Source organism: Scardinius erythrophthalmus (assembly GCF_964197995.2).
Source record: "Scardinius erythrophthalmus genome assembly, chromosome: 7".
Lineage (NCBI taxonomy): Eukaryota > Metazoa > Chordata > Actinopteri > Cypriniformes > Leuciscidae > Scardinius > Scardinius erythrophthalmus.
The window spans coordinates 25,486,273-25,500,661 of record NC_138227.1 but is presented as its reverse complement, the minus strand read 5'-3'; the positions used below and the strand labels follow the sequence as shown (position 1 = coordinate 25,500,661).

The following is a 14,389-nucleotide window of genomic DNA, read 5'->3' as shown; positions in this document are numbered from 1 at the left end:
AACGATCTGTCGCTACTTCCATTTCATCGCCCCATTCACTTCCATTGTAAATGCCTCAATGTAACCCAGATATTTTCTTTTGTTTTTTAAAGAAAAATGGGGACAAATGGATTTATTTGCAGTAATGGACATTGTCAATTGTGCTTAACTTGTACTGAACCTGTGATATTCTTGAGAAGAGCCTAACACTGCTAACGTAAAGGCCGAATGCTAGAGGTTCTGGTAGGAGCAGGAGTGAAGACGAGTCGAGAGTTACTTAAAACACGTTTGTGATCTGTCATTATTATGCCCTTGACCGTAGCACTTAAACCGGAGTTCTTCAAGGGGAACTGACTGTTTTTGCAATTGGACTGGCGCAAATCCCTTTGGATAAAGGCGTCTTTTAAGCACTAGGACAGGGGTGTTTAGGAAGGATTGTGTGGGTGCCTGAGCCAGAACCGGTCAAACGTTTCTTTGAGTTATTTTGTTGAGTGACAGCGAAGGAAGAAGAGCATGTCTCCGTGCTTCGCTTAGCATTTGAAGAGACTGTCACTTTAATGAGACAGACCATGCGTTGCGGCAACAGACGGTATCAGATGAATTGCTCTCACTCATCCAGTTCACAAAGAAAATGAGACAAGGCTTTAGTCGAACCTGTGATTTACTCACTCCTAAAGGGATTTGACCCGAGTCTGGTCGATACTCTATTTTCCTCCTATGCTTTCTCTCCTCTAATCCCTAAGGCCGTGTGCCAGGGTGCTTTAATGGCTTTTCTGTCCTTGTCTCAACCTCTCCTGCGCCTGTTTTTTAGTAGAAGTGGAGAGGAATGAAATGGAAAAGAAAGAAATAAGTTTGTTTTGGCCTTCTTACAGTCGTATGAAGGTATGAGCATCATTTTGTTTTCCCTCGTATTAGCACACAGTCACAAATGATCCCTATCAAATCATCGCTAATGGCTTTTTTTTTGTTTGTCAAATTATCCATGAAGTTTGTGATTTGTGTTGCGTCACAGTTTGAGTGAAAAATAAGCACAGGCCTATGAACAGCTTCTGTAGCTTTTGCACTTTCGGGCCAAATTTATCACACATCTCACATCTAACATTATTTAAAAATATATTTTTTTCTGTGAGCACTCTGTTAAGATTATTGTTCTGTGAAATATTTATTTATTTATTTATTTTATTGTTTATATATGTCTTCAATTGTTTGATTTTTTTTATAATTTATTGATAATTAAAAAATTAATTTAAAAATATATATTTTTAAACTTTTAAATAACTTACCAATATGTGTAACAGTGGGCAAATGAGTGCTCTTCACAGTTGTCTCTGTCCAGATAAAAGATTTCTTATTTCAAATTCAAGACCATTACTTGGTCTGTGCAATATTTATTTATTTGTTTGTTTGTTTGTTGTCTTAAGTTAATTCGTTATTTAAATATTTCTTAATTTACAAAAAAAATCCATTTATTGATAGTTAAAAAAATTATTTTGTGCCTCTTATTAGTAACAAATGAGTATCTTCACCATTGTTCATGTGCATTGTAAGGGATGCAACCACTTTTTTTTACAATTTTAAGATGATATTAATGACCATTCTGTGACGTATAAATGCAAATGTTATGCTTGAAAGCTTTCCCAATTATTTATCACCTCATAAACACTGTCATCGTGGCAGTAATCATAAAAACTATAACCATACTTAGATCTATAAAATTTTATTGACTCTTCTCTTGTATTTTTTTTTAGTACTAGTTGAGTCAATGCTTCAAATTTTGTACTTGTGGAAAATCTCTATGTATATTTGGATTTATTGCAATATTACATTGATTATTATTTCCTATAGTAAGACAATCACGTAATACAATATTCGGGGATGTTCATTACAGACAGAGTTATGCATTACTGCATGTTTCATTTACTTGTATGAAAAGTACTCATCTATAAACTAACATATAACAAGCAATGATTCACAGTTGGTGACTGGACAGATAGACATAATTTGTTTCCTCTATATCAGCATTCTGGTAATGTAGCTCAGGGTGTGTGACTATATACTGTAACACTTGACACACGTAAAGGTAAAGGTACAATCTATAATTACTGAAACAGTGCCTTTTGAACAGATGGGAGGGGTTCTTTGTAAACATCTGTGTGGAGTCACCACTGACGTACATGGGATGGTTGTTATTATTCGGAAGCCTTCTCCTCTAAAGGCCCTGCTGTTGCAGCAGTTATGGATTTCCCTTAAGCTTTCTGTCACGTGTGTGCACTGTACCACAAGGAATTTTTTTTTTTTATACTTTCAAGTGTCTAAAAATAATGTAATTCCCTTGTAATTTTTCAACTGACAAAAACTATGTATGTTAAGCTTTAGAAAGTTTCTCTAAATATGCAAACTTTCTGGATGTCAACATTCAATAAACTCATTTTGCACTGAGAGGGCAGCCAGAATTGTTCATGGTGGAGCAATAGTCTCAAGATCTAATGCAAGACATGTAAAACCCTAGGCTTGAACCCCACAAAGGAAGTCAAAACAAACGATCATGAGGGTATTTAAAAGTACTTGTACCAGCTGGAGTGAATTTCCTTGTGGGAAATGCTCCGACGTGTAGCGCAGCTGCGCTTCAAGCAACCTGAGTTTGAGTCCCAGCTCGGGTATCTCTCCTGATCCTGTCCCTCTCTTTCTTTCTCTCTCCCACAGTGGTACACTCCCCACTGGTACAGAGAACTGACAGGAAGGAAAGTGACCTCAACCCTACCCCACCCATTGTCCACAACAATATTTCAAGGCCCCCCTCACTCACAATGTCAACCAGATACAATCATTTAGAGCTTGGCATAACTAAGAGGATGTATTTTCATTATAAAAATAACCAAATAATAAGAAGCATGGATTTCACAGGACGTTTCAGAGTGGTATAATTGTTTTTTCAAATTTTCTTATACATTTTAGATGCTATGTTATACAGCATTTAATCATGATATTTGTTGGAAATCTATGGTAATACCAACAGTAATTGATCACAAAACCAAGTTTAATTTTCCTAAGGGGTGATGAACAGTCTTACAAAAGCAATAGCTTACAAAAGCTACAGTAGACACTATATCAACACTAATGTTGGCTAGCAGGTGAGCGGAGGCAAAGCTTTGCCATTTGTTTACATCATAGCAACATAAAACTTATGACTGGAACTGTTAATAGAAAACGCAACTACAAATAATAAGACACACTTACAAGTTGTAATCTACAAACAACAGATTGTCCAGACAAAGTGGGAACTGCTCCATTTCAGGAGAAGGTTTAGTGCGTAGCCTGCATTGTGGTTCTGGAAGCTGTTCTTCATAAAATGTGCAGCACACAAAAAAACGTTGGGTTTATAATGTTCAGGAGCAGTGTTTAAAATCAATTTTAACCACTCTTAAGTTTGTCAGCCTTAGGAAGATCAAACAAATGAGTTTTGGAAAAGGGGTGGATAAAACAGTGTGTCTGCGTTTTCCGTTTTATTTGAATGAGAAAATTGGGACTTCAATCATAAAGTCTGAAAAAACACGTTGTAGTCCAAATGAGGCGTTCCTTGTAGTTCTTGGAAAGTGAATTCTGTTAAATAAAATATCTCCCTTTGGAGTGGACTTTGAGCTTTGTAACTTTTCAGATCTTTTTTATGCTTAAACAGTATCATTACACACTAACTAAGGCCTTGTCCACACAGACACAGATATTTTTATAACCGTGACTTTTTTTACGCGGTTCAGCCGTTCGTCCACACAGAAACGCAGTATCAGGTCACTGAAACCGAACATTTTTGAAAACCCCTGCCAGGGTGACAGAAACGCCGGTTGCAGTGTTGTCGTGTAGACAGTAAAACCGGGGTTTTTGCTTCTGATTCAGGCTTCTGATTGGCCAACGTGGCTTTACGATTAGGGTTATATCGCCGCCTGCTGGTGTGGCATGCTCTTGACAGCGCTTTATAGTGTGTTTTTGCGTTTTCATGTAGGCGGAGATTTCTTTTAAACCAAGCATGTGTTGACGGGATTTTTTTTTAAAACGCAGGAGGAAAAACTCCTAGCCTGGCTAACGTCAGACCTCTTCTCATTGAGACGTGGTCTGGGAACCACATGTTAATTTTCTCGTATTTGAGGCGTGGTTTACGAATGCCCAGAGCCATTTATTGGGCGCTATGAATGTCTATCAAATGCGCCTGCGCGTAGCTCATAGCCAATCGTTTCAATTATACCAGATGACGCATGTAAAGCGACATAAATTCGACGAGGAAGAAGACGAAATAAACTTGCGTTCTAAACTGCTTAGAACACTATCTAAGGCTGCATCGAAAGGTAACTTCTCGTCTGATGCCATGTTGGATCCATAGATATAAACAAACTGCTTCGGTGTGTCGCATAGACGTCGTCATCGTCTTGCTGCTCTCTCCCCGTTCTGTGATTGGTTCCCTTTTTGAGGGGAAAATCTGGTCCATGGTGTCCAGACTGCCTAGCAGTGTGAATAAAATAGCGCTGTGCGCAAGGCAGAATGGGGAAACCCAGGCTAAAAAACTCCGGTTATAAAAATACCCGTGTCCGTGTGGACTAGGCCTAGAGTTGAAAAAGTGGAAAAGCATAATAGGATCCTTTTAAAATGGTGCGTGCAAACACGATCAGTGTAAACTTTTCCTTCGTCGATGCAGAGACCAGAAGACGTTGGGATATCTTTCAAGCAGAAGTTTTCTTTATTTAGAACATGTTGTGTGTCGCTGTAGTCGTCCAAGTCTAACTAGGGGGACTTTACATTGTAGTTTATATACCTTTCAAGGGGGAGGGATTTACATAGAGGTGGCATGTAAATGAAGTACAGGAGTCAGTCTGATCTCATCAGCATAACAGTGTCATTCAAATGCATAGATGCTGACAGTATCACCCATACCTTCACATTATCATAGCTTAAAGGGTTAGTTCACCCAAAAATGAAAATTCTGTCAGTAATTACTCACCCTCATGTTGTTCCAACCGCGTAAGACCTTCGTTCATCTTCGGAACACAAATTAAGATATTTTTGATGAAATCTGAGCCATGTCTCACTCCTCCATAGGCTGCTATGTGACCGAAACTTGCTGGCCCAGAAAAGTTATTAAAGAGATCGTTAATATAGTCCAAGTAACTCCAGTGGCTCAATCCTAAGTATATCAAGCGACGAGAAAACTTTTTGTGCGCAAAAACAAACAAAAATAACGACTTTATTCCACTATTCATTTCCTTCTCTCTGGGCGTCGTAGTGTTTCTGCGCTGCGCGTCTGTGTTGCACGTCATCACGCATCACACACATGACCGGCGTCGGCCAATAGTGAGCCTACGTGGTGACGTGTAACACAGACGCGCAGCGCAAAAACACTACGCAAACCAACTAGAGGTCCAGAGAGAAGGAAATGAATAGTGGAATAAAGTCGTTATTTTTGTTTGTTTTTGCGCACAAAAAGTATTCTCGTCGCTTGATAAACTTAAGATTGAGCCACTGGAGTCACTTGGACTATATTAACGATCTCTTTAATAACTTTTCTGGGCCAGCAAGTTTCGGTCACATAGCAGCCTATGGAGGAGTGAGACATGGCTCAGATTTCATCAAAAATATCTTAATTTGTGTTCCGAAGATGAACGAAGGTCTTACGCGGTTGGAACAACATGAGGGTGAGTAATTACTGACAGAATTTTCATTTTTGGGTGAACTAACCCTTTAAGTTGGGACAATGACACTGTTCAGGAGGTGCATAAAGACAAAAGGTTAATGTTAGACACCTGGGTTGCTTGACTTAATCTTCTTTGAATCTCATCATCTATGCCTCAAAATGAAAAGCACAGTGTACAGAACTTTCTCAGTTTATATACTATTGTAATTTGGAACCTAGATGTAACATTTTAGAAATTTGTAATACAACACTAGTTACTTTAGCTGTAAAGGGCAACAAACCTATTTCATTTGGATTTTAAACAGTAGTTTTGGGTGTTTTGGAAAGCACTCCCTGGAATTCACAGGGACATTGTAGCTTTAAAGTTGTGAGATCTCCTCCCTTCACGAGAGTAACGCAGTGATGCAATCCTGTTAATTCCGTGCTCTGGGCTTTTGTTCTAATCACACCTGGGAGAAAAGCAGCAAACGTTTATGAGGGAAAGAAGCAGTGACCTCATTTTTGACAAACAAAAGGAAGTCAGACTTTAGGAAGATAAAGAACCACAAGTTATGTACTGGAATCCAAAAATCCCCCATTGTGTTCATATGACCAGTCACAAGCTGCTTCTTCTTTTTGAGTGCTGTTAGGAACGAGACAAGTGTATTGCAGTAATACTTCTTGTTTATTCACTGTTAGAATCACAGATGTGTGTCAACAAACAATCTCAATACATTAATTTTCCAAATAATAGCATATAAAATCATTAATAAATAGATAAATAGGACAATAAAATACATTAAACACACTCAAAAGTTATAAATAATTATATGTATAGCACAAAAAACATTGTTCCTTACAATTTCTACAACGAAATAAGTAAGATAATAAACATCATGATATTAGCTTAAAATAAGTTTACGAGGTGTAGTGCCCTTGTTATATTGCTCATGACTGAGTACATAGTATTCAGTGCATGGCTCTCACTGCATCTAGTGTGTTTTAGAACCAAAACGTTACGTCATGATGCAATAAGGACTTTCAGAATTAGTCAAATTACTTTAAAACAAATGCCCTGAGAACATACTTTCAGAGTTTTAACATAAAACACTTGTCTTTGTACCAGTGTCACTTGACTCATGTGGCTAATAAATCACAGCGCAAACACTCCAAAGAAGGTTTTGGCATATTCTTCCTCGACGTCCGCCACATGGGTGGTTTTGGTTGACAACGTATCGCCCTCATTAAGCTGGAAGACGGCACCGAGGTAGATGGTGCTGTAGACGGTCTTCCCGTCCTCGTTTGACTGGCAGACGGAGTGGGCCGAGTTCTGCAGGGGCATCAGACTGCCCACTGCGTCCGTATAACGCAAGATGCTGTGGCTGAGGAAGTTCAGAGGCGCGTTATCTTCGTCCATGTTGCAGTTAATGGCATAGGACACCTGGCTGTACACAAAGTAAAGGCCATCGGCAGGGATGTGAATCTTGTTGTCGGCCAGCTTAAGGCCGCCCTGTTCAAACGACTGATCCACGCCGCTGACCCATTTCAGTACATCCGACTTTCCGTCATGATAACGCTGACCTGGGAATGGAGAAGATAAATGTGTGAGAAGGTGGCACTTAGAATGCATCAAAATGGTAAAAACAGCATTCAAATGCTTCCCTATGAGATCTAACTGTGTTTAATATATAATCTTAAAACTTGAGAAGGTAGTAGTGAAGTGGGCCTGTTTCAGGTTTCTTGGGTGTTTGGGTTAATGATTGAGGTCTATCTTTAGTAGAGCATGCAATAAAGTAATCATACACTTTATTGGAGTGTCCCCACCTCTTGCCGGCCGCCCACCGCAAATTAAATATGTGTGAGGAAGCTTTATACTACTGCATTTAGATTACTTCCCACTACACTAGGAAATCCACATTAGCTAATGTTTGATAAAACATTCAGTCTTGTTGCCACTGGCAGTATCTGATAAGATGATCTTGACTAAGAATACTCAGCTCATTCTCTTGAAATGAGATGACCCATGACGTATATGACACCGGAGCACAGAGAAAGTCAAAGACACAGTTTGAGACTCACCATGTAAATGAATGGCTGCCTTTGTGTTCTCGGAGATCTGCTTCAGCATTATTCCTTGCTCTGTGGAAAAGAGGATTGGTGTGAGTTTCATAGTCTTGAGTCTACCAACAGAAGCCAATTAATGTGTAAAATAATTTAGCATAACCAGAAAAGCAAAACATTGAGTTTGATGTGAAAAGAACAACATTTAATTGCAAAACTGTTTTTACATTTTGGCAAATAGGTGGGTAACTTGTATAAATTCGTTCAATTTGTATGTTTTTGTAGGGATTACGAGTATGTGATTTCACATCGTACGAATTCATACAAAATCGCCACCTCGTAAAATAGTTACGATCAGGATGAAAAAGACAGATTTAGCTTTTAAAAGTGCAAACAGAGATGGAATGCTAGGAATGTTGTTTACCTGATGTCGTCGTGCTGATTTGTTTTTCTGGAAAGGTCTGAAGTTCTGTTTGGTTTGGTTTCTGTGAAAGACACGGCAAATGTTGCATATTAGTGACTCGCTTGAAATGTGAAATTAGGTCACACTGTTATGTACTTGAATAATGACTATCGTCCCACACTGAAGTTTCATCTTACCGTCGTATGCCAGGCGAAGAAAAGAGCAGCGGTGGCGCAGAGGCCGATAAAAGCGATTGCGGCGACTGTCTTCCATATCCAGCTTCTGGAGGACTTCACTGGTACAGGTGCCACCGTTGTCTGATAAACTCCCCCTGCACTGGCTTCCAGATCTATTGTTGTTTCGTATTTCACCATGCTGTTAGTTCTCGGAGATCTGTTCCTTTTTGTGTGAGTTTTTGAAATGAAGTTACCTGCTTGCATCCGACTTTATATACACTAAATGGGAAACTCCAGTGATGTCAGTGTGCAACCAGCTTGAGGAACAGAGGTTGGTTTGAAAAGGGAAAGAACACCCTCCCTCTGCTCTCAAACACCGACGTTCCACCCACACACTAACCTCGAAATGCAGCACTGACACACACCCTCACACTCGGCATGCTACATAGTGAGAAATATTACGTCCGGTTAACGCTTTCAATAAATTATTATAATTACATTAAAATTCTGCTTTTGTTCATTGTTTTGTTCACTTTATAAGTTCAATTCATCTTTTATTGCACTTATATTACGCTTAACAGACCATTAGTTAACTTAATGTAGCCTACTTTTTTAATTAGAAGCAACATGTATTTTTTTTTTCATATGTGGATTCATTACTGATCTGTTAAGCAATATATGATGTTCATTAATGGTTTTTTAAAGAAAGGTAAGCATTTCTGATTGTTTAACATTTTATTAATGTACATACAGGATTAGATTAGTAAATAAGCAATTTCATAATCCCTTCTCTGACCTCACAGTGAAAGCTGACAAACCAGATCCATGTGATTAATGTCAATATGCCACAGGCGCTTTCAGTTTCAGCCTGGTGTTGTAATAAGAGCCTGTCCAACACGGCCAACTACACACAGATGACTTAGTTCCTATTGGGAGATTCCAACCCTGAAAATCTTCTGGCCTTTACAGTCTTGTTTTTGATTTCTCTCTCCTTTTCATTCTCTTTATCTCATGCTCACTTTCTGTGCCAAAAACAGGTTTGTTACTGAAGGGGAAGTCTATTGATACATTTCTTTGTTAATTTAGCAGTTAAAAAAGCTGATGCAAGAGACAGTCCTAATAAACATGAGCCATTTCGCAATATAGCCTACATATTGTGAAACCCCATGAAACATAATGTGTTAGGCTACTATTTTTATTCTTCATTTTTTCTTAACATGCCACAACATTCCCCAAAAGAAAAAGGAAACACTGCACTGATTAAATTAGCAGTTGCTAGAAAATGCCAACGGCATCTTAAAAATAACCTCACAGCTGAAGTAAAAATCCTGATAATTGTGCGGCAATTGTAAATTTTGGATTTCTGGTGCAGCTGGAAAGAACTTTGCATGGGATAATGGGTAGACAAGACCTTAGTTGGAGTTTGAAATATTGAGTTTCGAGCACATGAATCACCAAATTAAGTCATATTTACAAGTGGGGAACTCTGAATTCTAAGCTAATGATACATGTGATGTAAAGGGGGGTGTTGATTTAAAGCATGGCGAAAACAATGATCTATCATAGGCCAACAATAGGCTATCTATAATGTATAATTCAATTTACCTTTATTTGTATAGCGCTTTTCACAATTCATAGCTATCGTTTCAAAGCAGCTTTATGGAAAATACATGCATCTATATTACAATGTGATCTGTTATCAGAGGTGAGTGGTGACTGTCCAAGTATTTCATGTACTTAGGGCTATACAAATCAAAGATAGCAGTGTATTAATTAACGACAGAAACAATGTGCTCACTGAAGTAATTACAAGTTGGGAACAGTGGTTACAATATATGGAAAATATAGATAATTGAGCAAAAAGCAAGTCTGTAGCGAAATGGTGTAAAGAAGTTTTAGTTTAGCCTAGGCTACTTCAGTGGTAGCCTATAGGATCTGTTTTTTTTTTTTTGCTGACAACCGAGTTGTCATTAAACTTTCAGGCTATGTTAAAAATTTGGGATTGACAACAATATTTTATGACATTAGGCCCATGTGACACTCAAGCCAGTGCTCACAAACAACTTAGTATTCGAATCGCAAATTCGATGTCGACGTAATTTTTCTTCTCGTGCTAGCCTGAAAATCACCTGGCAAAGATGTCGACCTCCCTAACACAGAAAAGTCTCACATTTGACAAGAAAAGAACGCGATCGCGGCGCGAGCTCACCCATAAACCGACAGTGACATTTATAGCCTACCTGAGTGTAACAGACACATCACAAAACAAAGTGGACAACAAAGACTGGATCTAAAAACTCATATGTCCGACTAGGGTTACCGAGACATACATGAAAACAAGCGACAGACAACTACGGTAGTTGTCCGGTACAGTTCCTCTGCACACCGTCCATCACAATGTAGGCTATAATACAGTGAGTGATGATGATTGAGAAATGTAGGCTAAATTTGATACTTAGGCTCACATTAACATACAAAAAAAAAACGTATCTATGGATAATCAGGTAACCTAGGTTGCTTTGTCACGTAAATGTTGAAATATTATCAATATAAAAATTATTGTAATTAAAAATCATTAAAGATTCCACAGCAAAAGCAATTTTAGAATTAAACTAAGAGGCTTAGGCATGTAGGCTAGATTGTGTACAGCAGGTTTTTAAGCAAACTTTTTAATGATGTTGATAATTTAGTGTGAACGAATATTTTGAAATGAAAAGTTGAAAATATGACCTCTATTAATCAACATTTATTTTATTAATAATGTGCTAAATGAGACATCTTATCTCTCTTTATATTTATAATGGATCAGTGGTTTTAATTCATTATTTTGCATGCCTGCAACATAAAGAATATACAACAGGGGCCTATAGTGTATTAACGTGGTTTATGCTGTCTTGCTGTCGCAAATTATCTGTGCATCAGTGCTATTATAGTCCTATCGCATACCCTTTCCTCTAATCACTCAGAAAGGAAATGAAGTATAACGCCACAGCATAGCTTCATATCACTTCATGCTTTTCCCTTTCCGCAAAAGCTTGTCAAACACTAAAGAAAGTGTGTTAACTCATTCCTCTCTTACTCATAGTTTCTTATTTATTTGTGCAGTGTGAGTCATCCCTTTAAAGCTGCTCAAAGTTATGAAATTATTGCTACGTAAATAACTTGCATATACATGAACTACAGGGAGGATTACTGCCATGATTGCACCATATGGCTCACACACTGCTCCATGTAGTAATTCCTCATTCTGTTATTGCCTAATTAAGAAAATGTAATGGAAACTGTTTGCACATTACTGTATGTCCTCCTCACTTTCATTCAGGATCTGACTCTCGGGCCTTGTTTGTGGTTTCTGCTGTAATGGTGCATTGCGTGTAAACATGAAGAGTTAAGGTCCTGTTCCGTAGCTGTAGGGGCGACATGACATTTACATGCGGTGATTTTGTCTATATGTAGGCACTGAAAGTTTGTCCCTGCATAAATGTAAAATACCTTTAACATTTTTATTTAGCATCCATGTTCAAGATAGCAACAACCCTTCTGGAGTTTTCTGATATAAACAAAGTGTTATGTAAATGACATCAGGGAGTGGAGAAATGACAACTGGTTATATTTAGGAGTTTAGCAGCTTTGACTGTAAAGGAATAGTTTACTCAATGATGCAAATCTGTCAGCATTGACTCTATCTTTACATATTTGGCGTTCTTTATGTCTTTCTAGGCCTATAAGGAGATGATGGATGAATCTTCACACTGTTCTGAATGGTCATGAAAAATGACTTAAAAGCGCCATAAAATGACTCTATACAACTTGTGCGCTATATTCAAGTCTTGTAAAGAAAGTAAGTAAGTTTTCATTATTTATTCACACTCATGTCATTCCAAACCCTAAGTAGCTCATTCATATTCAAAAATAAATATTAAGATAGTTTTCTGGTCCTACATTGAAGGTTAATTTCACCTAAAATTTAAAGCTTTAAAAAGATCGAAAAGACACCATAAAAGTAATCAATACACAGGTTATGACAATATGTGTTTTTACATTGCTTTAACTCATCAAAAGAAGTTATAAGTAACCTTTTTTTAAAGGCTACGTTATACAAGATTGATTTTTTTTAAAAGTCGGTTTAAGTAATTTAAGTTGAAATGACACTCTTAAAAATCTAAGGCAGCAACTTTTTTTTTTTACAGTGTACTCTTTGTGAGAAGAAGCCATGTTTTAGATTTATTTTTTATCTTTTAAAACAAAAATACATGCGGCTGTGTAAATCCTGGTTTGCTCTAAAATGTTCGATGTCATCATACATGCATGGATTCACATGCACGGTAATTCTGTGACCATAGCTCTCTGTTGAAACCTTTAGAAAGCACCACATTCAGAGAGCACCTGTGATGTAACATCAAAGGGCAGAACTTTGAGAGGGGGAAGTGTGGGAAAGCCCCTTTATTTTAGGTCAGATTAATGTGGTTATGCAGTGGTATGTCTGGGTTGATCATTCTGTAAGGATTCCCTCCTTCCACATTTATGACCCCTCTCTCCATTTTCCGTTTTCTCTTTTCCCCATAATGCTCCACGGGGGAAGGGATATGTGACGTAGAGCATTGTTAGTTTCACAGCTCCCTCTGCAAATGGGTTAACACCTTTACCACAAAGAAGAAAAGCACCATTCGCAGAGTAGCAGTAGTTTCTAACCTATAACTCTCCATGCCACTATCATCATCACCTGAAACCTTGCTTGTGTTGCCATGTGACACATAAATGTGCTGGACATGCATGGGAGGAAATTTTCAGAGCGGATTTGCCGATGTATGTTATGAGTACACCAATTCAGTAACTATGAGGTTTTGAATCAAAAGTCCATCTGCGCTATAATGTGTATTTTCTCTACAAGTGGTTTTGCTTGTTGTTTTCAAATATCTAACCCTTTTCACATTTTGTGAAATTAGTCATCCAAAGTGAAATTCCAAAATGCATTTAATGACCTGTATCTTTTTTTCCTTTATGGCTTGTTTGTACTGAAATTTCAAATAAATAACCCCACTCAGAGAAATATATAGGCTACTGGAGTAGCCTCAAACATGTGAAGGTATGGTATATTGTTTAATGCATGCATGAGTGCAAAAAACCACAAGCTAACAGGAAATGGTTGATGGTGCACAAACAGACATTCACAAATAAAGGTTAAGTGTATGCCGACAAACTGTTCTTCCAGTCCTACGTACGTGCTAAAGCAAGTTTTAACTTACAGGTAAAGTTTGCATTTTTCATTTTTAGAAATCAAAATCTGGTTTTAATAACACAAAGTTAAATAGTGCTAACGTATCGAAAATGTGCAAGGGGCTGGTTCATCACATGACACAAGGGAAGCATTGTTTACGAAAGTAAAGATTTGGAAAAAAAATGCGTTGCTTGAACATTTTCAGTGATACTGAATCTGATGACTTTGGAGTGGTCAGTCTCATGAAAGAAGAACAGAAAAACCTAGCCGAAAATATAATGTTCGTTTAAAAATGGCATGATTTGCTTCCTCAAAAGAGTTTCCACATCTAATAGAAAGAGAGGAAGTAGGCCTAAATAAACTAAGCCTTAGTAAACATCAGGGTCTACAACAAAGGCTAATTAAATCTTTCTTAAATGTTGCAGTGTTCGTGTGGTACAATATGAGTTGCTTTATTGATAGCAAAACCATTTGTCAGAAGCATTTAAGGCTTAAAAAATGTTAATTAATTTGTGCAATTAGTTTTTTCCTTAATAATATACCAAAATGAAGCAACCGAACGCTGTCGTCACATGCTCTTGCCTACATCATACAACTCATCCTTACCTCACTGCAGTTTGTCAACCACCATATAACATGAGTGAAGACACAAAGGTGAGATGACTTTTCAGTGTGGGCAGAGGAATAAACTAAAAAAAGAGGATTTATAGATGTGGGGAATTCAGAATTGTGACTCATAGCTCATGAAATTAGCTGTCAGTGTCTCTTGCGGTTACAGTTTGTCAGCGGGGATAGACTTTAGGAAATATATTCGACTTCGTACAGTAGACTATTACTCCATCAAGACTGGATACTTAAAATGTCGGAATTGTTTCAGTAGACTATAATCGAAAAAC

General features: G+C 37.8%; 2 protein-coding genes across 3 annotated transcripts in view; one reads left to right on the top strand and one right to left on the bottom strand.

Annotated features, from left to right (window-relative positions):
• Positions 1–13,470, top strand: part of gabbr1a (gamma-aminobutyric acid (GABA) B receptor, 1a) — a 72,137-nt gene extending 58,667 nt beyond the window's left edge. For both annotated transcript variants that reach the window (XM_081369749.1, XM_081369748.1), the window contains one exon: positions 11,996–13,470. The gene's annotated coding sequence lies outside the window, so the exon portion shown is untranslated. The remainder of the gene's footprint in view (positions 1–11,995) is intronic.
• tnfb (tumor necrosis factor b (TNF superfamily, member 2)) lies at positions 6,304–8,629 on the bottom strand. The gene is made up of 4 exons (XM_081370750.1): positions 8,297–8,629; positions 8,121–8,181; positions 7,715–7,774; positions 6,304–7,216 (listed from the first exon to the last, which is right to left on the bottom strand). The coding sequence occupies exons 1-4, from the start codon at positions 8,537–8,539 to the stop codon at positions 6,789–6,791; spliced, it is 792 nt and encodes a 263-aa protein (XP_081226876.1). The 5' UTR covers positions 8,540–8,629; the 3' UTR covers positions 6,304–6,788.
• Positions 13,471–14,389: the final 919 nt, after the last annotated feature.